This window comes from Nicrophorus vespilloides, unplaced genomic scaffold (genome assembly GCF_001412225.1).
Source record: "Nicrophorus vespilloides isolate i.1.1-1 unplaced genomic scaffold, Nicve_v1.0, whole genome shotgun sequence".
NCBI lineage: Eukaryota > Metazoa > Arthropoda > Insecta > Coleoptera > Silphidae > Nicrophorus > Nicrophorus vespilloides.
The window spans coordinates 109,651-131,706 of NW_017099933.1; the positions used below are offsets into that span (position 1 = coordinate 109,651).

The following is a 22,056-nucleotide window of genomic DNA, read 5'->3' on the forward strand; positions in this document are numbered from 1 at the left end:
ACTTATTTAACTTAATCTTAGGATTAAATAAGTTTATTTGAACTACTCTTTTTTTGATTTTAATCTGTGCAACATTACGAAATCCAATTATTTTGTAATGTTGCACAAATATATCTTAAGATATATTTCATTTTATATAGTTAAATGATAATTTCAACAATCAGATTAAGCTCGGATTAAATGAATTCAATTTAGAATTACTGTTTCTACGAGTTATCTATTTAAATAAGTTTTCAGATTTAAATAATGTAATGTATTGAAGGAATTGTATAGTATATTAGTTATGATTCGTGTCTGATCAATTTGGATGATCGCTCATATATTTTTTTTAACGCTCGCGCCCCTTTTCTGTACCGAATTTGGTGCTCATCTGCCTAAGCATTAAGTGGCATTTATTTAAAATTTTTGATACCGGGTGTTATTTAGACTTTTATGTTGAATTTTAGTCGCATAGGCGAAGACCACACCTTATTTTTGTAAAGATTGGTAAAAATGAGTAACTGTTAAAACGTCATCTATTTTCAGTAATTGCTTCATGGCGTGTTGTTAATGTTGTGAAAATATAATCAAGCAAATAGTATACTAAGCAGTTCATAAAACAAATTCGGCTAATTTATATAGCAATACGGTAAGTTCATTGGATAATTTGCAAAATTTTAGTTACGATGAATGAAACTAGATTGTGTTGATTCCCTCTACATCAACCGCTATTTTACCGCCTAACGTTTATGCATCTATGTGTATACAAGTGCGCATTCAAGTGAGCACACACCGTGTTATTTCAAAACAAGTTTTCTCGTCTACTGTGCTGAATTCCTTCTTATTCTCACTACCTGCCTATTTTCTAAACAGCGTCCCTTGCAGTTGCTTCGTTCCATAACTTAGCAGGGGTTATAAAGCATCTGCGAAGGTAACATAACCTCAATTACGTTTTATTATATATAAAGAACTCTGATTTATTGTTGCGTCATTGCTATTTTTCAACTTTTTATACGTTCCGTTTGTTTTGTATTTTTTTTTTGTCTCTTAGATGGCCAATGTTGATGAATTCACGGATTCTGAACTCCGGACCAAGCTTATTGAGTATGGCTTTCCTGTCATGCCAATCACTGGGACTACCCGTAAAGTCATGGTCAAAAAGTTGAAACTTCTGATGGAAAATAAAGGGAAGACCAATGACAGAAGGTAATTAGATTCAGGTTATTATTAATCAACTGTGTATAATCTAACAATAATTTGCAGATCACTGGCCCAGTTTTCAAGTGAGGAGGAAAGTGATAATGACGTTAAGGTGATTAAAAAGGATAAGAATCGAAGAGCCACAATGGCTATTGTACCACCAATGCAGCCTCCCACAATTAAGAATGTAAAGAAGATTTTAAGAAGCAACGATGATGAGGCTCCAGTAAGTTTATATTTTCACCATTTAATTTGACTTATTCATGATCACTATGTTTTAGGCTTCAAAATCCACTGTGTTTGAGGAACGCAAAACGCGTTCTTCTAAAATAGAGATGTCTACCACCTCAAAAGATAATGACACAAACTCTGATTCTGAATCAGAAATTGTGGATACTGATTACAAAAAGCCAGTGAGCAGAAACGTGTACATCAGAAAAGGTAAATAGGCATATTAATAATAGGTTAATATTTATAAAACTCGTTTTCAGAATCTCCAATCAAGACTTCAACTTATAAATATTCCTCCAATTCGATATCATCTCCAGTGAGCGATACCTTGGCATCTAGGAAATATTTATCAAATCGCGTTTCGTCGTACGATGCTAGCACAAGTCCAAAAGTAGACACAAGCGAAAAACTGAACCAGATCAGATCACGTCTGAGTTTGTCCAATTCCGTGTACGACACCTCTGCCTACAACCCGATGGAGTCGAATGATGGCACTGAGACGCCGTTCTTGAGCAATTTCACGAAGCGCCTTTCGCAGTTGTCCAGCAACAAGGACGACTTCAATTTTAAGTCTGATGTAATCAAAGAAAGTGACGCTAACGGATCTATCCCTTACAACAGGAGTTATTTGGCAAGGTAATGATCGAATTTATTTATTGATGTATTATTAATTTGTTGATGGGATCGTTACAGGAATAAACCACGTGAATACTCGCGCGAATATCACAGTACATCAGAGCAAAGTGGATCCACCAAAGGAGGAAATTACATATCATTTATTCTAGTTGGTGCAGTGATGCTCTTCTTTCTTGCCTTAACAATTGTTTATTGGGGAATGCACAGCGGCGGCAGTAACAATACTAGTGCCGGTAAGCCCTCCAGATACATCAAATAATTATTATTTTAACCAGTAATAATATTGCTCAGCAAATTATTATCACTTGATCTATGAAATCTTAGTTTCTTTTTCGTTAATTCAATTATTTTTTTATTATACTTTTACTATTTTTTTTCTTCTCACAATGAACACGATCACTCTCTACACTACATTGTACTTTTATTTGTATTTTTAAATAAAGCAATAAATATTTTGATGAATATAATTTTTGTTTTATTCTATATTTATTCGAAATAATCTCCTACGGTTACCCACGAACACACACACAGTCAAAAACAAATCAAAATATTTATTGATATGTTTAAAATTTAGATATGCATGTGTAGGTACTTCTTTGTTATCAGTATTTGCTTTAACTTTATTCTATGGTTTTGAAAGGTCTCGACTTGCCGTTGTGCAAGCAATTGGACGAAAACAGTCGAGCGCGAGAGAACTGTGTCATTGAGGATGATGTTCAGGCGGCGGTGGATTTCTACAGGGTCCTGCAGCCTAAGCTGACTACAAGAGCGATCTCAACGATCTGCGGCGATACGGAACTGCAGCCGTATATGAGCGAAGAAGAGATTATCACCTTCATTAAGGATAATTACCAAAGTCTAGTTAGTGGAATCTATAAAGAATATTTACAGTTTTAACTATTTTTTAATGTTTTTTTCCAGGACGAATTCACTATAACGCAAGATTTGAGCAACTTTGTGATTTTACTTTTCAAAAACAGCTTTTGGGGTGTTACTGTCTTGCAGAAGGATGGACCTGAAGGATCACTATTACCTATAGACTCGTTGGTAAGCTTCACTCATTTATTTCCGTTATCTGTAATGAATATATTGCAATATCATATTACATAAATCTAAAAAGTTTAAAAAATAATTACAAATAATTTTTCCATTGCAATTGATTATTTTATATATAATTATTAAATGATTTATTATTTCCAGGACGTCGTTTTGCGCAATAAAAGGAATGACTTTGAAACGTATTATGCCATTTTAAATCCGTCTTTACCATTCCAATGCAACTTTTACCTAATACTGATGACGCTTCTTAAAACATCCTCAGCCATCTTCGGTGTAGCTGCAGTGCTATGGCTGTGTAAGAAGTCTTACAAATACTTTAAAAATTATCAAAAGAAGAAGCAGGAGGAGATCGTACTGATGGTTGAGAAAATCATTGACATTTTACAGTCACGTGCCTCAGAAGAAGCCGACAATTTCCTTGTAATTAATCACATCAGGGACATGATTTTACCAATTGATAATAGAAAAAGTAAACAACGCGCAAAAAAATTAAAAACGTTATTTTACTAATATTGTGTGTTTATATTTAGAAATGGAGAAAACTTGGAAAAAAGCTGTTAATTTCATCAATGAAAACGAATCCAGAGTTCGCACAGAAGTTCAAGTCGTTAAAGGCGAACCATACGAAGTTTGGAGGTGGTTGGGAATCTTAAATACTAGGTAAGTCTTTTTTTAAATATGATTTTGAAGTTTATATTAATCGAATATAAAATAAAGCCCAGCGCGAAGCAAATCTTGGCAAGGACAAGCCTTTGAAACTCAAGAAGGATCTGTGAATAGTCTACCCTGTTCTCCAACCCCGTGTTTGAAAATCAGAGGAATGGTTGATGATGGAGACAGGAACTTGCACATGATTCGTGAGGCGGTTTTAGTGAAATGCGCAGAGCAGTGCAAAGTCCTACACTGCTCCGTCGATAGCATCGCTAAATGTGTTTACTTGAAGTGCGCAGAACAAGCCGATGCCGCTATTGCTTACAGAAACCTCCATGGCTGGTGGTAAGTGCATCATGTAGTTTCTTTAGTTCAGTAGGTACATCATGATTTTCTATATTCCTTTTCAGGTTTGCCAGTGAATTAGTAACGGTGAAATATATTCGTTTGGAACGTTACATGCAGAGATTCCCCGATTCTCCGGAGAGTGGACCACCATTTCTTACTGCGCAACCACCTTCAAATATGGTCTAAATAATTTCACTTTTGTATAAACAATATATCTATTTAAAAATGGTATTTAGACTCTCAAGAACTCGTCAGGAGTTTCAAAAAGAAAAATGCTGCATAATCTCAGTATTTTTTTCTTCTTCATCTTCAATATTTTATTATTAGTTTATTCTCTTTTCTTATTGCTTTAAACTATTCGTTAATTTAATTTAAAAGAGAAATATGTGTGTCCGTGTGTTAAATTGTTTAAGTTTATTTTTAATTATTTGATTCCAATTGGATTGTGAATATGTTTACGTTTATTATTAAGAGGATCTTCTTATTATTGTTTAATTAGGTTGGTAGATGATGTTGTATCGAGATGAAATATTCGCTTCACCGACAATTTATTAACAATTTGCTATTAAAAACAATTTTCTATCATTGTAGACCTTCTTGGAATTTCAACGTTTTATTACTCTCCATCTCTTCTTGCATTTCCAATGTGATTTTCTTGAACTTTGCTGCGAGTTCCTCATTCTTTTCCACGCCTGCATAAAGACAATAGAACGTTTATCCACATGCACAGTTACAGATATTCGTATCAAAACTTACCGTCGCCTTTGGCGTACATTTGACTGACATTGGCACAACTGAAAATGTTACCTAATTTACATCCCTCCAGTGCATATTGATGAGCTAATTTCATGTTTGGCTTTGACAAAAATTCACCATTTTCTTTGGCAGTTGCCTGAGTCCTTTTTCCCTTTGCAGTTTTTACACCAGAAATGTACATCCCAGACAAATAATAGCATGCATTGGCGTTCTTTCCTTCACAGCCTTTTTTGAGCAATTCCATGCCCTGCATCAAGTATATTTTCAAAATGAGTATCAAAACTGAAGCCAACTTACTTTTAAAATATCCATATTAATTCCTCTTTTCTCATTGTCTGTCACTAGCAACAATCCTTGGTTGAAACAAGCATCAGCCTCATTATTCTTACATCCAGTCTCCAAGTAATTGTAAGCTACTGGGAAATCTTCCTTGATTCCACCTTTCCCCAACAAACAGTATGTGCCATATTTCAAGCAACTTTTACCATACTTATAATCATCACAATTGGTTTTGTACACTTTGCCTGCTTTGTCATAATCCTTTTTTATAGATTCTAAGTAATCTCCAAGTAAATGGCACACTTAAAATAATTTAAATAAAGTTTAAATAAAAATTGCATTCAAATTAATGATACACTAGTTACCTTCAGGTTTCTTCTCACTGTAACATCCAAATCTATATTCAATTCCCAAGTTATTAATGAAATCCTTTACTTCAGATTCAGATTTAAAATCGTATCCAGCCATTTCAAGTAATTGCCTTTAATTTAAAAAAAATGATATTTTATAACAACATAACCTTATACGAAATATTGTGTAATGACAGCAGTAGGTCAACCTAGTAGTTCATTTTCTCATTACATTTTATGTAATCAATATACAAATGTTTGCGGTAGTTTCAAAATTATTTGTATTTAATAAAAATCATGATTGAAACCGATTGTGAATTTCAATATATTTAGTTGAAGAAAATATGATTTATGATAATGGGATTAATGCTAAAGAATTGGCAATACTTTTTAAGTTTTTATGAAATTTAATCTAATCCTGATTCCTTAAATATATTACATTCAACACATAAATAATTCCTCTCGATTTCTACACTAAACATAATGAAGAAACAGAGCAACAATGAAACAGAATTTTCAACAATTAAAAAATAATCATTAAAACATATGACAACAGTTAAGACATCAAGTGTAACACACATATTTTAAAAGTAGTTTAGTTTTTTTTTTGTTTGTTTACACATACATATAATTATAGGACATGGGACAGTTCGAATTCTACAAGACATGAACCCACAGAAAAATTGATTTACAATAAATAGAAAATATAAAAACAATGATAAAACGGAATGTTTCTACCTTATCTTCTCTTTTTTTTTGATATGTTTTTGGATTACATAAATATTTCATCTTTTGATTTAATTTTTCATTACCGTATTGTCTCGATATCAATTTATTGTTGGAATCATATCAAAACCAACATCGTTTTTGTACGTTAAGGCCGGCAAAATATCATTAAAAATTTAAATACAATACATTTAGCTTCCTACGAAAATAATGGGTTTATGAATGATAACATTGGAGAACGACAGATATATCTAGATTAAAAACACCCTGTAATTTTTCTTCTCATTTACAAAATGAAAACAGATAAAGAAAAGCTGCAGTTAAGTACCTAGTAATAATAATAAATTAGTATATAATGGTGTGTAAAAAGTAAACATTAATAAATGGTCCAAGTTCAGTATTATTCTATATATAGGAGACAGCTGGTAGAATAGATACTGCCTAAGGTAAAGAACATCGGCAGTTCCACGCAGACGGTTTTCTGTTCAGCATTTGAAGTGCCGTACACCAGTTTCCGCTTGGGCACGCGATCTGTAGTCATTACGAAGCGTGGCTTTTCCACACACTCGATTTCGAAACTATTTAACAATTCAGGACGTCATAAGTCAGGAAATCTGCAAACACAAAACTTATTAAGATTATGAACGTTGTTATTTGAACGAACAAATCGCACCTCGTCGGATCTTCGATGTAATCTTTTGGTCGCGTAAACAAATTCTTCGGAATATCATCGCGAAACTCGAACTCCTGGAAGGTAATCTTAGCCGTCACCGTTGGTAGGATTGGAATTTCGACTTTAACTGGGAATCCGGATGGCAATTTAGCTGCTATAAAATCCCTCAACTTCGAGAAATGTTTGAAAGGTGCAATTACTTCAAGCACGTTCAATAGCATTGCAACCGATAAGGGGAACTCCGGACTCTAAAATTTCACATCGTATCATTGAACAGTAAACAGAATATGTTACAAATCAAACCATAGCTATTGTAGCTTTAAATGATTTCGACGATTCTTTGTACACCAAATCTCGGCCTAATCGTGGATAAGAATTCAACTCGGATTGAATGTACTGCGGCCATGTAACACTTTTATCAGGTGGCGGATTTAAACTTGACCGTCTTACAGGCTAAAATATAATTTACTTTAATTATGTTCAGCGAGTTTCTGTGCAACAATTACCACTCCGTTTTGATCAAAATTTTGAATGTTTCCTCCTTTGGTAAAACTCTCCAGAAGTGCCTTATTTTTCTGCAGATCGTCCAACGATAAATGCTCGCGCCTTTTGCGACTTTCTAATACTAATCCGTGCACTGTGTACAGTTCACTTGCATACTGTCCAGCAACAACTTCCTAATAACAAACAATGATATCAACTAATCGATGCAAAACCAATATTAAGAAATACCGTCTTATCCTCTCTGAAAATCCAACCGCTCTGGGCTCGGATAAATGATATACTTTTGGTTGAAATTTGAGCTGCCAAAATATCAGTAGACATTAGCAAATCTACCTCATCTTCTATTTCCATTTCACTTTCCTAAAAACACAATTTCAAACGTATTTTATATTAACATTTCGTTTATATAAAATGCAATTTTTAATACTCTAATCCTTAAGAAAACTTATTGTCAAAATTATATATATAATAATTAGCACATCACTTGCTAATATAAAAAATATAATTCTAAATAATGAAAATTTCAACTTTAACCATTGCAATTCAATTACTATTTACAGCATAAAAGGAATAAATTAATTATAAGACGTAATCGCTCAACTTACACAATTCATTTATGAATTAGCAGTTGGGTTTTCATATTGAATAATCAATTTAAAAAATGCAATCATTCATAAAAAAGCATTTGTATATAAATTTAAAAGTTGCAATGCGATCGAAACTTAACATGTATATTTTAAATATAAATGAAATGTGCACAAAAACAATATAAAACGTACCTCGTATTTCACATTTTGATATACTTTTTGGCCATTATCAAGAACAGTGAGGCTTTGGTTGGGTGGAGCGTTTCCATTGAAAATGAACGAGATATCACCACGTTCCCATCGCATATCGGAGAAGTCGACAAGCGTCGTGTCCAGTCTTATATTCGCGCCGGACTTGTAAATTTTGCATATATCTGATGGCAATATTCTCGAAACTAAAGGAACTGTAACATTTAAAGTTAATATTGTCCAAATGAATATATAAAGGTTTACATATAGAGCACAATAATTTAATTTAAAAGTGTTTTAATGTTCGCTGTAACATTTGAAAAAATTTGCATGACTTTTTGTAGTATATGAGTCGTACAGAAGATTTAGACCAGTGACTCCCAAACTTATTTGACCTACCGCCCACTTTCCAGAAAAAATATTACTCGGCGTCCCCTGGATTTTCTTTTTTTTTTAAATTTCAATAGCAATTAAACAGAAATATATATATATATTCTACCGCCCCCTTGGATTTAGACAACCTATTTTATATATCCAAAGAAATGAACAATTTATCGCAATTATCAGTAATAATGTTACTATGAAGGATATTATATTAAGTAAGATTGTTATAGATCATTTGATGAATAAAGAAAACTTTTGATCATGCTCCATTTCTGTCAAATGGTTATAACAAAATATGTTAAAGTTGTGAAAACAATATGCGGTATCATATTTAAAGAAACAAAAACGGTGCAGCAACGTAAACGCATGCAAAGGTGCATAATTCAATACAGTAAACGCTTCAATACAGTAAAGTATTGAGGTTTTACTGTACAACTGTTTAATTATTGGGCTCTATATAATCATAGTCAGCCTGTGTATAATTTAAATACCCCATGATTGAAAATCCCATTTCAATTCCATGTAAAAATCATTGATCTTATTCAGTGCATGAACTAGGTTTGGCCTTCTCTCTTCCATTTGCTCCCTGCTCTGCTGCCTGAATTTTCTGACCAAGGAGGAAACTATAAAAAACAGTAAAGAATAAATTGCCTGATCTTTGGATTGAGCTGATAAGCTTACTTGTAGGCCTATTTCCATAGCTAATAGCTTCTGCCAAGACTGTCCAACCCAGTCCATTTTTAACTTTAACTGGAGCATCGTGTTTCAACAACAGTTGCACACATTCTAAAATAAACAAAGCATAAATTCAGCAAATATGTTTCAAGCATATCCTGGCGGGTGGAGCAAACCTTTCCTTCCGAGCATGACAGCAAGATGCAGCGCCGTATTGCCTATAAACAGAGATGTTAACTGTCATTTTAAACCATGCAAACAAAAACAATGATAGAAGGCGGTCCACGGACATAACCTGGATCCAAATAATTCCGAGTTTATGGGCCGTGCGCTACATGCGATATTTATAGCAAATTGCTCACCGTGTTTGTCCTTCTCTGCGACATCGTGAATACGTAACAATCTGGACAGAGTTTTTAAATCGTTGTCGAAAACGGATCGGTGCAACGGGTACCTGTCATTCTGATCCGCCATATTTGATACCGAAGCCCGCGCTTGCGTCCACAACTCACATCTACTCACCACCACATCCTTCACCAATTTTGACAATACCAAAATACTTTAACACCTCCGCTCATTTGGTTGCCTAACCAACTAAAAACATTTAGTTGCGATCTTGGCGAAAAAAACGCAAACTTTACAGCGATTTGCATAACTTGATGTTGCTAAATTGCACGATAATAGTTTATCTCAGAATTATGTGAAACTAAAGTGCGCACCCATCGGCAACGTTGTCAAACAAACGTCAAATGGTTTAACAAGTTGCACGAAGCAACGCAAACACATTGGAAAGTCCGACTACTTCCATAGCTCTTATATATTATTATTTGATTGACTGTTTACCAAGTGAAATGATTTGAGTTTGGACTTCATTTGCGGCGCAAATTTAGTTTTTCTTTTAAATTTTTATGCAAGAAAAACTATCCGAAATGGTGAGTCTTTGAACAAAAACGCCCCCATTCAATAAAATATCGTCACAGTATAAACAATTTGGTGAAAGTCTTACAAAAAAAAAAATCGAACCTTTGAGGTTATGGTAAGTGTCAAAATAGGTGTAAATATTTTGTTAACACATTATCCATTATTAATATCACAATGTAAATTTTCTTGCAGATGGATAAATATACAGTTGATTTAGATAAGGTTTTAAATGATTTTGAGTACAGTGAGTTAACAGCTGACAGTCAGGTTACAACTCCTAGTGTTTCAGTTGAGAGCCGAAAACATATTGGGCCAACCAAACATTCAATGAATAATGTTTTCAGTAGTTTAAATGAATATTTAAACACTGGAAAGTTTGACACAGCTGAAGCCAAACAGGATCGATACCAAACATCAAGCATTCATCAGACTACAAAAGCTTCATCAGGAAATGATGAGCATTATACCAATTGGAAGCAGATTGCTAATGAATCTACAGCAGCATGTCAAAATGAGAGTGTGGTAAAATCAGAGCAAAATTTTAAAGAAGTATTGGTTGAACCTACTGTAGCAGAAAGTGTAGTAAAATGTGATGAAGTTAAGTCTGAAGATTGTAAGAATAAGTCTGATGGAAGTTTTGTTGATTTGGATGTAAAGAGTTGTATAAAGAGTGAAGAATCCGAAAATGCCTCAACACTTAATTTAGTTCAGATTTGTGATAACAAGAACATAATAGAAACAAGTGAAATTCAATCTGATAATGAAATCTCTGGATGTAAACCAGATTTTGATGTAATAAGTAAACCACATAATGTGATTAACAATTATATGGAAGATTATTGCTTAATTAATGAAGTAAATACTGTTGATGAGCAACAGGCACAGAAAGATGAGTTGGAAGAAGATAATATAGATAAACCAGTGTTAAATGATTTGAAGTCTACAGATGTTGTGGATACTGCAATTGATGAGTCATATGAGGTTGAAATTATACATGATAGTGATCTTAGCAAGGATAGTCAATTAAGTGATAATAATTGTAACGCAAATACTGAAATCGTCGATGATAATAATATAATACAAGATAGTGACGTCAGCATAAAAGAAGCAGAGATACCGTTAAAAGAACAAGAAACTGCTGATTCTGAAAGTATTCCTAATGATTTAGCATTACATAATGAGGTTGTTGAGGATATTAATAATCAAGAAGAGTTGAACATACAAGAATGTACTGAATGTGTAGACAATACTAATAATAATAATCCAGTATGTTTCAATAATTCTCTGGATATCGACGACGAAGAACTTCAAAATTATCTAGATAAAATTGAAGAAGAGTTCGGCCAGGAAAACGTTAAAACAGAGGAAGTGGTGAATACCGCAGAGCCCGAACAAGTTCCGGAAACCGCGAAGGAACCTAATATATCAGAGGAGGGAAACGCGAATAGGCCAAATAGTTTGGATATTGAAAAACGGGAGATCAATCTTATTGGAAACCCAGGGTCAACACCATATAACAATCTATACGTGTCCAAGGAAATTTCTGAAGATTATGATGAATCCACTACCTCCTCATCTGTATCTCCAGCATTCTCAGATGCGTCAACTGGTTCTGTCAGGTCCACAGATACAACTACTGATGAGGGTGTGAAGGATATTGCTGTTGCTGAAGGTGAGGAAGCTGCAGCGAAACCTACTGAAGAAGAATCTCGAGCTGCTGATCATATGGACGACATTTACATTGATATAGATAAAATCAATAATATGATAAATCCAACAGAAGGCGAAGCAAGCGCGAGCGCTGCTTCAACGTCTGAAACTCAAGAACTTGAAAATCCAGGTATTTCTCAAATTTAGTATGAAAGTAATTTTGATAGTTACAGTTAATTATTTTTAGACGCTTGGCTAGGAAAGCGGGCTCCGGTATGGGTTCCAGATGATTTAGCTCTCCACTGCCTTCACTGTAATATGAAGTTTACTGTTATCAAGAGACGGCATCATTGCCGAGCTTGCGGATTTGTACAATTTATAACATTAACAATAATGGATAAAAATAATGACAATGTACATTTTAGGTTCTGTGCTCCAAATGCTGCAATTCTAAGCACCGCTTGGAATATTTGGATATGGAAGCTAGAGTTTGCACTCGATGCTATGATATTCTATCTAAATTACAAAATGAGACAACAATCAACGACGTGAACAGTGATAATAGTACACGGAATAATAAGCCCAATCCTAATAACCCAATGGAATATTGTTCTGTTGTACCACCTTTACAACAAATTGCTGCAGGTGGCGGAGATGCCAATCCCCCATCTGTGATGGTACCTGTTGGCGTTTTGAAGAGGAAGGGTAATTTATACATATATAAATATATGTTGGATTTTTCTGTATTGCTATGTTTTAGGCTCAAACAAAGCTAAACATAATAAAAGTGTAATGTTTTGCGACGGAATTAAACCTGGTAGCGACTTAACTAATTTGGATAATGACTTCAATTATAACGGACTTGAATCGAAGCCGCAACAGGCCTCTTCCTCAAAGAAACCGCAATCGATTGTTTTGCCCAAAGCTAATAGGAATGTACCGGCTCTTGAGCCTAAGAGCAACAGTTTTATTGCGGAGAATGAGAGCTGCTTACCTCCAACAGTGACTACATTTAAATCAGGTATTTATCAGTATACGAAGTTTTTGGAAATTGTATTAAGTTTTATTTTTAATAATTCAGATATATCTTATACGGAATGCGCCAACAACGTGAACGTTGTTGAAATGTTAAAGAATGAGACTTTAACATTCGCTATTCAGCGAAATCTGCATGTGCATGTGCGACTTATATCGATGGATTGTTGCGTCAACAAACAGGCTTGGTGTTTCTCGACGGAGGGTTTGATCTCTGTAGGTCAAGACGAAATTGTTATTCTTTTAGAATACATGGAAGGAGAACGATCAGTACCTAAAGACGTTTTCTATCACTTGAATAACATTTACAATGATGCCGTTAAAGGTAAATGATCTCAAATTGAATTGAACGAGTTATTTAATTAACATCTTATGTCGTCGCTAGGTACTACAGTTGGGGAATTGGGATTAAGTATACATCCAACGACAAACTTTTTGGATTCAAAGAATCACGCGGGCTTCATATTTATACGTCCCACGTTTCAGTGTTTGCAGAATGTCATTATACCAAAAGAATCATATTTGATTGGTATTTTGGTGCATCGTTGGGAAACGCCCTGGGCTAAGAATTTCCCGCTCCGATTAGTTCTTAGATTAGGCGCCGAATACCGATATTATCCGAGCCCGATCATTTCCACTCGGCACAGAGACAGTGTCTTTGTGGAAATTGGACACACAATCATAAATTTACTTGCCGATTTTAGACAATTCACATATACGCTTCCAAGTATAAGAGGTCTGACCATTCACATGGAGGATAAGAACACAACGGTCACGATACCAGTGAATCGATACGATCAAGTTATGAAGAGCATTAGCAATTCTAGCGAGCACATTTTAGCTTTTGGTGGAAACTTCAGTTTGGAAGCTGATTCTCATTTAGTTTGCATACAAGACACTAACGGAAGCAATGAGAATAATTACACGACGCATGCAATCAATATACAGAATAAACCCAGGAAAGGTAATTTTGTTTTATTATTCTTTTTTAATTTCATGCCTGTAAATTATATAGCTCTTTCAGTTACTGGTACTAGTTTTATCGTGTTTAACGGAGCTTTGAAGTCGTCAAGTGGATTAACTGCCAAATCGAGTATAGTGGAAGATGGTCTGATGATACAAATACCACCTGAACACATGATTCAGGTTCGAGAAAATTTGAAGGAGATGAAAAATCACACCATTCACTGTGGATGCGTTAACGCCGATTCTGACGAATCTGTGAGCATCATTTGGGGAGACCGAGATACAAATTTCAATATTGGGTAAGTTATCTATTGGAGAGCGCATACATATCTAATTTATTACTCTCAAGGGTTAAGTCATCAATAGATGATCAATCTTTAGCCGGTGTCCCTTCAATACGAGTTCACAATGGTAAAAACTTTTCGCGCAACAGTGGCGAAAGAATGATCAGGTGGACTGAAGTATTCCTTCTACAGGTAAAAAAAAAATATATATGTATTCTAAACCAGTGCTTCTCAACCAAATCTTATTAAGAACTGGAAAATAACCATTTTTTTTATAAAAGAAAACTAACTTCGCGGTTGAGGAACGCTGCTCTAAATTATAGTTCACATTACACTTCGATCATACCAAGTTATTTTATTAAATTGATTTGTTTTTATTCAGAGCGGCGAGGAAAATGCACGGACCCAAGATCCAATCGACGTTTCGAAAATAGCAGAAAGTATTTCCAAAGCAACTTGTCTAGCTCTGGTTAAATATTTGAATCTATTAGCGACAAACAACTTTTATAAAATTGGTATTAGAACCACATTACACATTGATAATGTAAGTTTGACAATTTTTTTTAAATAAATGAGATATATTTATTTATGAATATTTCAGGTCAGTTACAGCGCAGGTAGCAATGGCATAAAACTGCCACCCATCTACATGAAGAGTTTAGATAATGAGCTGGTCCCAGTATTGCACAGAATTACTTCAAACAACCTAGGCGAAAGTGCAATTATCCTCGAGCTAGTTTTCCGTATTCTCAACGTATGATAATCATAGCAAAATATTATATAATTGACATTCAAATTATGCACTACTTACGTTTTTTTATTATTATTATTATTACTGTAATATTTATTTTATCTCTACGCATATTTTAATCACTTGAATTATACATATTGCTGTTATAAGGATTCTAAATAGAAGTCACAAAATTCAAACTATAATTTATGTTATGTAGTTTTAGTTGTTATATACGAATATTAGGTGTAAATATATAAATATAAAAGTACTAAAATTAATCAAAGATATTTTAAACTTTTATTTTGACATTTCATATAACCATACAGTATCAACGCCTTCTCCGACTGTTCTAATAGGTTTTAAATTTGGAAGCGGAAATCTACAGGCTATAATCTTGCAATCGCTCTTGCATTCAGCTATGAATTTCTTCTCCAAATCTGCCATCTAAAAATTAATTCATATTATGTTGAAACTCAACAACTAACCAATTTACGTACCATCTGCTCGACGCCAAATATGACTATATTATCGTAATCAGAGATGCCGTATTTCCACAGATTTTTTCTGAAGAAATTCGTGCGCGAACTTACGGATTTTCCCCTCTTAAAAGCGTCGATTCGCGAGTAAAGAACTAACCATGGATTTAACTCCACCCCGTGACCAATGATCTGCGGATGTCTGGTTGCTACTTCGAATACGATCCGCCCATCCCCTGATCCCAAATCCAAAAGTTTACCTTCCCGCTTACCGAGGGCGGTCAACACGTTCTTTATTTGAACATCGGTGGCGGGAATATATGGTAAGCAGAACTTGCGCAAAGCAGGACTTACAAATGGTGCGCAGATCAAACTTAATCCGATTGCAACGCCACCTGTAAATGTAAATAAATACAATTGCATAATTTAATTCGATTATTGAGATTGATAATTACCGCTGATCCCAATTAATATTTTTCCTGTTGTAGTTAATTTCGTCGGACTTTTATTTGTGGAAACACAGTTAAGTTCATCTAACTCACTCATCTTCTTTAGGAACTTTTATAAATTTATAACCTCTATTTGGTGTAAATTTAACTACAAATATGAAGTAGGCACCAAATCTGAATTTTAGCTGTTCTAGATTTTACCAACAGGTGGAGCTGGTTATTCAAATTCAATTGTATTAACATTTATCGCAACAGTCATACTAAAAAAAAGTACACATAATCAAATAAATATTGATAAATCCAATCATTAAAAATTATGTAAAACAGTTACTGACCATAGGTTCTTCTGCTCAATATAGTTTTCATTCGATACTAATGATAATACAGTGGAACTTTGCTTAACAAGAAACAATTTATCTCATATACATTAATGTGAAATACGAGTTTACGCCTGACTCCATTTGTTTATATTACTTGCATGTAGGTCTTTTTATACTTTTTACATTTTTTATATCCGGTGACCATAAAAAATGAATATAATCAATATTAATATATTCACAGTCTAAATATGTCTTCTCCTCGACACTGGTTATGTGAAAATCCGCTTGTTAAGCGAATTACTCGTTTCTTCTAATAGATGATCTTTTTATAAGCAAACAATCACTTTATAAGTTAAAACCTATATTAATATATCTTTGTTGTATGCTATAATCTCAAAAAAAAACTGGTAATTCCATATTAGAAATTTTCTTCTCTATACATGTAGCGATAATAAGAAAAATCTTGTTACATAATACTAATAATAGTCAATATTAAAATAGTCCATTGACCTAGGTCGCATTAATATATGCAAAGACATATGTTTTAGAGTAGTATACTATTCTTGAATTACAAATAATATATGTCACGTATCTAGGAGCTATAACTATATACGTATTTATAATAGAAACACACAACTAAATTTCATAAAAATACGTGCGAAACGTAGCAATACATAATTAAAATAGATAGTTTAGTTAAAATACTATATACATAATTTTTTGTGTATAGTATTTGAAAATGAATATAAATATTTAACATTTGTTATAATTAAGATATGATTATAATTTTTTTTTATGGTTATTGTTTTATTGTTTAATCACTATATACATATTTTGGTATGAAGTTTTTGGAAAATAAAAATTATACATTTATTTATGGAATCCATTCGGCCTGCGGGCTGTCGAATTTGGCGTTCCTGTCGGATTGCTCCACACTTTTATCACTGTATTTGTGATAAATCTTCTTAGCACCACCTGCTACATATTCCACCCCATCTCCAATCTTATCTCCTGCCTTCCTAATAACACCGGCAATATTTTGAGCCGAGAAAGTCTCATCGTCGATGCCAATGTTGACTCCGGTTCCATTGATCGTCGGGCAATTCTTCTGCGAGATGATAGACAGATCGAACGGATCGATGTTGTAAGAAATCAATTTGGAGCGAATCTAAAAAAATAATCAAAAGCGGTTATACAATGGAGAAAATAAATAAGTCGAATAACAATGAACCTTATCGACGTATTGTTTATCCAAAGTGCGTTCTCTTGAAAGGATAGTCGCACTCTGACGATGGGCGAATCCCAGCTTTTGGCAAGTGAAGATTGCGGCGAAGTTTTTGTAGTCGGTCGCGAAAATCGTGTAAGATGCGGTACCTCCGACACCTTGAAACGATTACATTAAAAACGGTCAATTTGGTGAATGTTATATATACTTACTCAGTGGAAACTTTACAGTCATTTTAGCTGGGACGGCATCGTCGGGGACAGTTAATTTCCCTGTGTAATGGTACTCGTGATGCAGAGGGGTCAAACCCAATGCGAAATGCTGACTGACCTGCTCCAACTCGTAGACGTGGGGTTCGGTGGTCTTTGTAAAATTGTATGTGATGCAGCTACTACCTGTTGACGTTTTTTGGATAACGTGCCAAAGTCCCAACATCTAGGAAACGTAAGAGATACATGATTTATGTTGAAGTATTTCTAGATAATAAGTGCACTTACCCCTCGCATTTCGAAATCTCTTTGGGGCTCAACGATGGGGCAAACCCCAAGACTATAGCTGTGTGCATCCGATCCTTTGAGGATGCACAAAACGGCCAATGATACAGCACTGATCAACAACATGATTGCAATAGCTCGTAGTTGCTGGACAACTAACGGAAGAACAGAAGCGATGGCCGTTTATAATCTGCGACAGTAGAGCTTATTCTTAGAAGCCAGCAACAAGAGCTCAGTCGACCAGTCGAGAATGTCTCGTTTCCAAGGAAGCGAAGTGAATCACGGATCGCCTTGGGCAATTGGATTTATGCTAATCACTTAATCAAATTATGTGTAGACCTTAGACCCCCGCTCACAAGAAATATGACTCAGCGATACAAATTGTTTTTTGAATGTTTACTACATTCTGTTTATTAAAATGTAACCTGACTAATGTGCTCTCACTTACCCATACAAAACGTAAAAAAAGCATTGAATATCATGCGTAGTAAAATATCCGAACGTTCGAAATCCCGAGTGTATCGAAATCCCGAATATATCGAAATCCCGACTACCATAATCCCGACAATCGAAATCCCGACAGTGTCTTTTATTATTATAATTTCTACAATAACATTTTATATTATTCTACTATATTTTTTTAGGTACGACGGATACTGAAAAAAATATTTTTAAGACTTAGGTCGATGGCTCTTTTGCCCAATTATTAATTGTTGTTATTTATTCTTAATAACAATAAATAATATTAATTATTATTGTATATTTTTTCGTTGTCTTATTCATTATAAAACTTAAGAATAAGAAATATTGTATAATAAAATTAAGTTTTAGATTGTCGGGATTATGGTAGTCGGGATTTTGACATAGTCGGGATTTCGAACGTCGAGATTTCGATACACTCGGTATTTCGAACGTCGGGATTTCGGTTGTTGGGCTTGCGATTGCCACCGGCCAAAAGATTTAGTTGACTTTTTTCTATTAGCTCAAATTCCTTCACTTGAATATGATGACTTTAAAACTAATTGCAGGATAGAAACAATTTCTATATAAAACTAATTTCCATTACAGACATTATTCTACTTACTCATTTAATATATATCAACTTATCGTTTTTTCGCATCATCAATTTATCAATATTATTTGTTATATATTCTACCAGAACCAAACATAATTATAAGCATTCTGCTTTGTTTGTTTAATTTAATGTTGAATATTTATAAATAAAAATATTATTTTAATCGAAAGGGCAAATAACATTTTGTAAATAATTATTAAAAATAAATGTTACTTTATCAATAATTTATTTTTATAATATCCAATTTTGGTATCAAAAAATTTACCTATCAAATTTAATATTTCGAAATTATATAAAATTTAATTTATTTTTCAATCTTATAGCAGGTACATAAAGCATGTTGCATGACCAATTACTAAGTATATACTAATGTTTTGTTGGAGAAGTACTTGTAAAGTACTCATTTTTGGAAAATTTTGACAATTACTTGTGTCAACTGTGAAAACTTAAAAATAGCATACATTTAGTGGTTTGCCGAGTAATACGCGCATTTTAGAATGTCAATTGTTAAATACTTTGTAATTGCAATCATACTGCTTTAATTTGAATTAAATTACTTATTTTTTATGTCATGTAATACATATTGGTACTTTAATGTAATCTTTATATTGTATACGAAAATGATTTGTTTTGCAATTGAAAGCACTAAGTACAAACATACATTCAACTAATGTTTGTCACTTATGTTTGTTTGTTTTATGTTGAAGAGAAACATTGTATAGCAGAATACCATGAAATAAGTTTATTAAATAATATTGTTACTAAATATATAAATGAAAATTGATTCGTTTTTGGAATCTAAATCACTATAATTCACTTATTATACGATTTAAGCTTAAAATTGCCTGACTTTATCAAAAAGTACCACATATTTTTTTCATTTATTTTTTTAAACTTTAACTATGTTCAGGTAACAAAGGGATAAAAACTAAATAATTTTATTATTAATTAAATATTATTTTATAATATGAAAAATCTAAATTGTAACATGCAAGAAAGCGATATTATTTTGTTTATTGTGTAATTATTTAATATATAATGTAAGCAAATGTTGCTGAAAAAATGTGGTAATTGCATTGGACGGCGAAGATGAACGAGTTAATGAACTTGTGCATTTGATGAATTTAAAGTTTACATTTATAGATTGAAGTTCTGTGTGCATGTACTTTCTTTACGTCGTATCGAGTTTCTCGAGGGGTAAAGCTCGAAGGTTTTTTTCTTATTTATTTCTTTCTTACATGAAACTGGAGAATTAATATATACATTACACACATTTGTCTCTTGTGTGCGAGTGTGTGGAGAAATTATGGAATGATAATAAAAAATAAATATATTAAAAGGCTTGTGGAGAGAGAGAATGCATTAAGGGTGGCGGCGCGTGGAAAAGAGAGCCGCGATGGACTAGTTGCTGCACACATGGCATTCGAGTATTTCGTTGCTTTTTTTTTTGTTATATTCTTCCTCCTCGTTGCTCCTCTTTTTCTTTCCCTTTTGGTCTGTTGCTAGGAATATACATTTCTTTCCTTTTCTCTCCCACTGAACGTGATTACGATTAACGTGCACGTAAATGTGTGTTCGCGCTTCGTACGCCACCCTTAATGCGCGTAAAGTAAATATTTAGGGGGTGAACGACACTGGGAAACCAAACACTATGACGACCTTCTTCCTTCTTCAAACGTAAATGTTGATCAATCCATCAATCAAGAAGGATTCACCTCGGTTGCTGGCTGCTATAACAACTACCTCCATATACTAAAAACAAAAGCGACGCGTGAAGTGGCGGGAAAACGAGACTGAAAACGGCAAATGATTAACGTATTAATTTATTGCAGGATTCGTCGAAGCGGTGAGGATTTAATGACAGTAGCCGATGGACCTGACGACAGAGCGACAGAACCGAACAGATGTCCGAGGAAGAACCAAAGGGAATGTCAATTAATTTCTTCGTCTGACGTTTCATCCCTTTCGATGATCGCCTCGGTGCAGAGCGAGCCGTCCTCCTCGGAGAAGACGAAAAAATTATATTATATTTCTGGAAAAATATGAGCCTGTCCTCCAATTTTTTTTTCTCCTCCTCAGCCGTAATTTTAAACACATGGTAAAATCATCAACCGTGTCGAGGGATGATCCATCCACGTTTTAGGCGCCAAAATTTCTAATTCCAATCGAATAATCCGCAAACGATTACGAAACAAAAAGAATACAAGATATACGAAAAAAGACAAGATAACAATCATTACAAGCTTATTACAAAAAAGGTTATCTTAATTTCGCAAATAACTTATAACTTGAAATCGGAGTAAGCCTCTTCCCGCCCAAAATATATATATATACACACACGCAAAGAGCGAGAAAGACGCAGCAACTTGTGGCTCGTAATATAACAGAGACGAAACTAATAAATGTCCCACCCCATGTGTCATCGACATATCAATTTGAAATGTGTTGGTCTATAACTATATATATACATATTTTTTGTCGCTTGTTTTTTTTCGTTTCATCTATCTCTTTCTCCTCTTTTTAAAGAGCATCGCTTCTGGTTTAACATTTTCTCCTCCACCCAACGATCCTCTACACTTTAGCCCACATGGTGACAACCGTAGCAACAGAAATATATAATTCATATAAAATTAATACACTTTGAAAATGGATTCGGGCGAAAGGAGAATAAGAGCGAGGGGTCACGTTTCCAGTTTTGTTGTTTTTTTTCCTCTTCTTCTTATTCTTCGGTCTCCTCTTAAGTCATCTCTTAAATTACCAAAAGAGAACAAAAAAAACACATATGGATCGGGAATGGACCTGCAAGGATTTTAATTAATGGCAGACTTCTGATGACCCTTTAAAGTTACCAAACGAAAAAAAAATGAAACCACCAACGATCACGCTGTCTCCGAGATGAATAATGGTATTATTGGGAATGAAGAACTGCTTTTTTTTTTCTCTAAAAAACATTTAAGAAAAGTGATTGGTGAAAAGCGAAAACAATAAAATGTAAAATATGGAGATTGCACAAAAAAAATATTAGATTCATTAATTGTATATTATGATTCTTGTTCCAAAAATAAAAATTTTGTTAAGTTAAAATATAATATGACCATCAACAGGACATTGAAAGATTTACCAGGATTATACTAAAACTCGATTTGATAAGTTAAAATAACTTCCATTTCATTTAAAACTTAAATGTTCGAAAAAATCAGT

At 33.8% G+C, this 22,056-nt stretch overlaps 6 protein-coding genes across 9 annotated transcripts; 2 read left to right on the forward strand and 4 right to left on the reverse strand.

Annotated features, from left to right (window-relative positions):
- Positions 1-382: 382 nt before the first annotated feature.
- LOC108566156 (LEM protein 2) lies at positions 383-4,689 on the forward strand. Of its 2 annotated transcripts, XM_017925910.1 has the most exons (13): positions 383-628; positions 853-910; positions 1,031-1,185; positions 1,243-1,405; positions 1,461-1,620; positions 1,671-2,046; positions 2,104-2,279; positions 2,687-2,907; positions 2,968-3,093; positions 3,247-3,574; positions 3,636-3,765; positions 3,823-4,101; positions 4,167-4,689. In XM_017925910.1, exons 3-13 carry the CDS (start codon positions 1,031-1,033, stop codon positions 4,288-4,290), a joined length of 2,238 nt encoding a protein of 745 aa, XP_017781399.1. In that variant the 5' UTR covers positions 383-628; positions 853-910; the 3' UTR covers positions 4,291-4,689. The 2 variants fall into 2 exon arrangements, with proteins under 2 accessions (XP_017781399.1, XP_017781400.1); XM_017925911.1 differs by lacking the exon at positions 853-910.
- LOC108566157 (cytochrome c oxidase assembly factor 7 homolog) lies at positions 4,636-5,683 on the reverse strand. Its single transcript, XM_017925912.1, has 4 exons — positions 5,505-5,683; positions 5,158-5,441; positions 4,861-5,107; positions 4,636-4,796 (listed from the first exon to the last, which is right to left on the reverse strand). The coding sequence occupies exons 1-4, from the start codon at positions 5,605-5,607 to the stop codon at positions 4,687-4,689; spliced, it is 744 nt and encodes a 247-aa protein (XP_017781401.1). The 5' UTR covers positions 5,608-5,683; the 3' UTR covers positions 4,636-4,686.
- Positions 5,684-5,961: 278 nt separating this feature from the next.
- LOC108566145 (ankyrin repeat domain-containing protein 13C) lies at positions 5,962-9,750 on the reverse strand. Its single transcript, XM_017925893.1, has 10 exons — positions 9,590-9,750; positions 9,404-9,445; positions 9,234-9,338; positions 9,044-9,175; positions 8,172-8,383; positions 7,621-7,752; positions 7,395-7,565; positions 7,192-7,341; positions 6,889-7,136; positions 5,962-6,829 (listed from the first exon to the last, which is right to left on the reverse strand). Exons 1-10 carry the CDS (start codon positions 9,699-9,701, stop codon positions 6,814-6,816), a joined length of 1,320 nt encoding a protein of 439 aa, XP_017781382.1. The 5' UTR covers positions 9,702-9,750; the 3' UTR covers positions 5,962-6,813.
- An 88-nt stretch (positions 9,751-9,838) lies between these two features.
- LOC108566144 (zinc finger FYVE domain-containing protein 9) lies at positions 9,839-15,022 on the forward strand. 3 transcript variants are annotated; one of them, XM_017925892.1, is made up of 11 exons: positions 9,839-10,263; positions 10,341-11,988; positions 12,046-12,167; positions 12,224-12,503; positions 12,559-12,819; positions 12,880-13,158; positions 13,219-13,797; positions 13,849-14,098; positions 14,149-14,275; positions 14,466-14,627; positions 14,685-15,022. In XM_017925892.1, exons 1-11 carry the CDS (start codon positions 10,261-10,263, stop codon positions 14,841-14,843), a joined length of 3,870 nt encoding a protein of 1,289 aa, XP_017781381.1. In that variant the 5' UTR covers positions 9,839-10,260; the 3' UTR covers positions 14,844-15,022. The 3 variants fall into 3 exon arrangements, with proteins under 3 accessions (XP_017781381.1, XP_017781379.1, XP_017781380.1); XM_017925890.1 differs by having other exon boundaries at positions 9,839-10,159; XM_017925891.1 differs by having other exon boundaries at positions 9,840-10,159; positions 13,858-14,098.
- Positions 15,023-15,090: 68 nt separating this feature from the next.
- On the reverse strand, positions 15,091-15,952 carry LOC108566147 (protein FAM173B). Its single transcript, XM_017925894.1, has 3 exons — positions 15,748-15,952; positions 15,314-15,687; positions 15,091-15,260 (listed from the first exon to the last, which is right to left on the reverse strand). Exons 1-3 carry the CDS (start codon positions 15,836-15,838, stop codon positions 15,114-15,116), a joined length of 612 nt encoding a protein of 203 aa, XP_017781383.1. The 5' UTR covers positions 15,839-15,952; the 3' UTR covers positions 15,091-15,113.
- A 913-nt stretch (positions 15,953-16,865) lies between these two features.
- LOC108566117 (apolipoprotein D-like) lies at positions 16,866-18,157 on the reverse strand. Its single transcript, XM_017925840.1, has 4 exons — positions 17,784-18,157; positions 17,499-17,721; positions 17,293-17,444; positions 16,866-17,229 (listed from the first exon to the last, which is right to left on the reverse strand). The coding sequence occupies exons 1-4, from the start codon at positions 17,904-17,906 to the stop codon at positions 16,936-16,938; spliced, it is 792 nt and encodes a 263-aa protein (XP_017781329.1). The 5' UTR covers positions 17,907-18,157; the 3' UTR covers positions 16,866-16,935.
- Between the last annotated feature and the right edge of the window lie 3,899 nt (positions 18,158-22,056).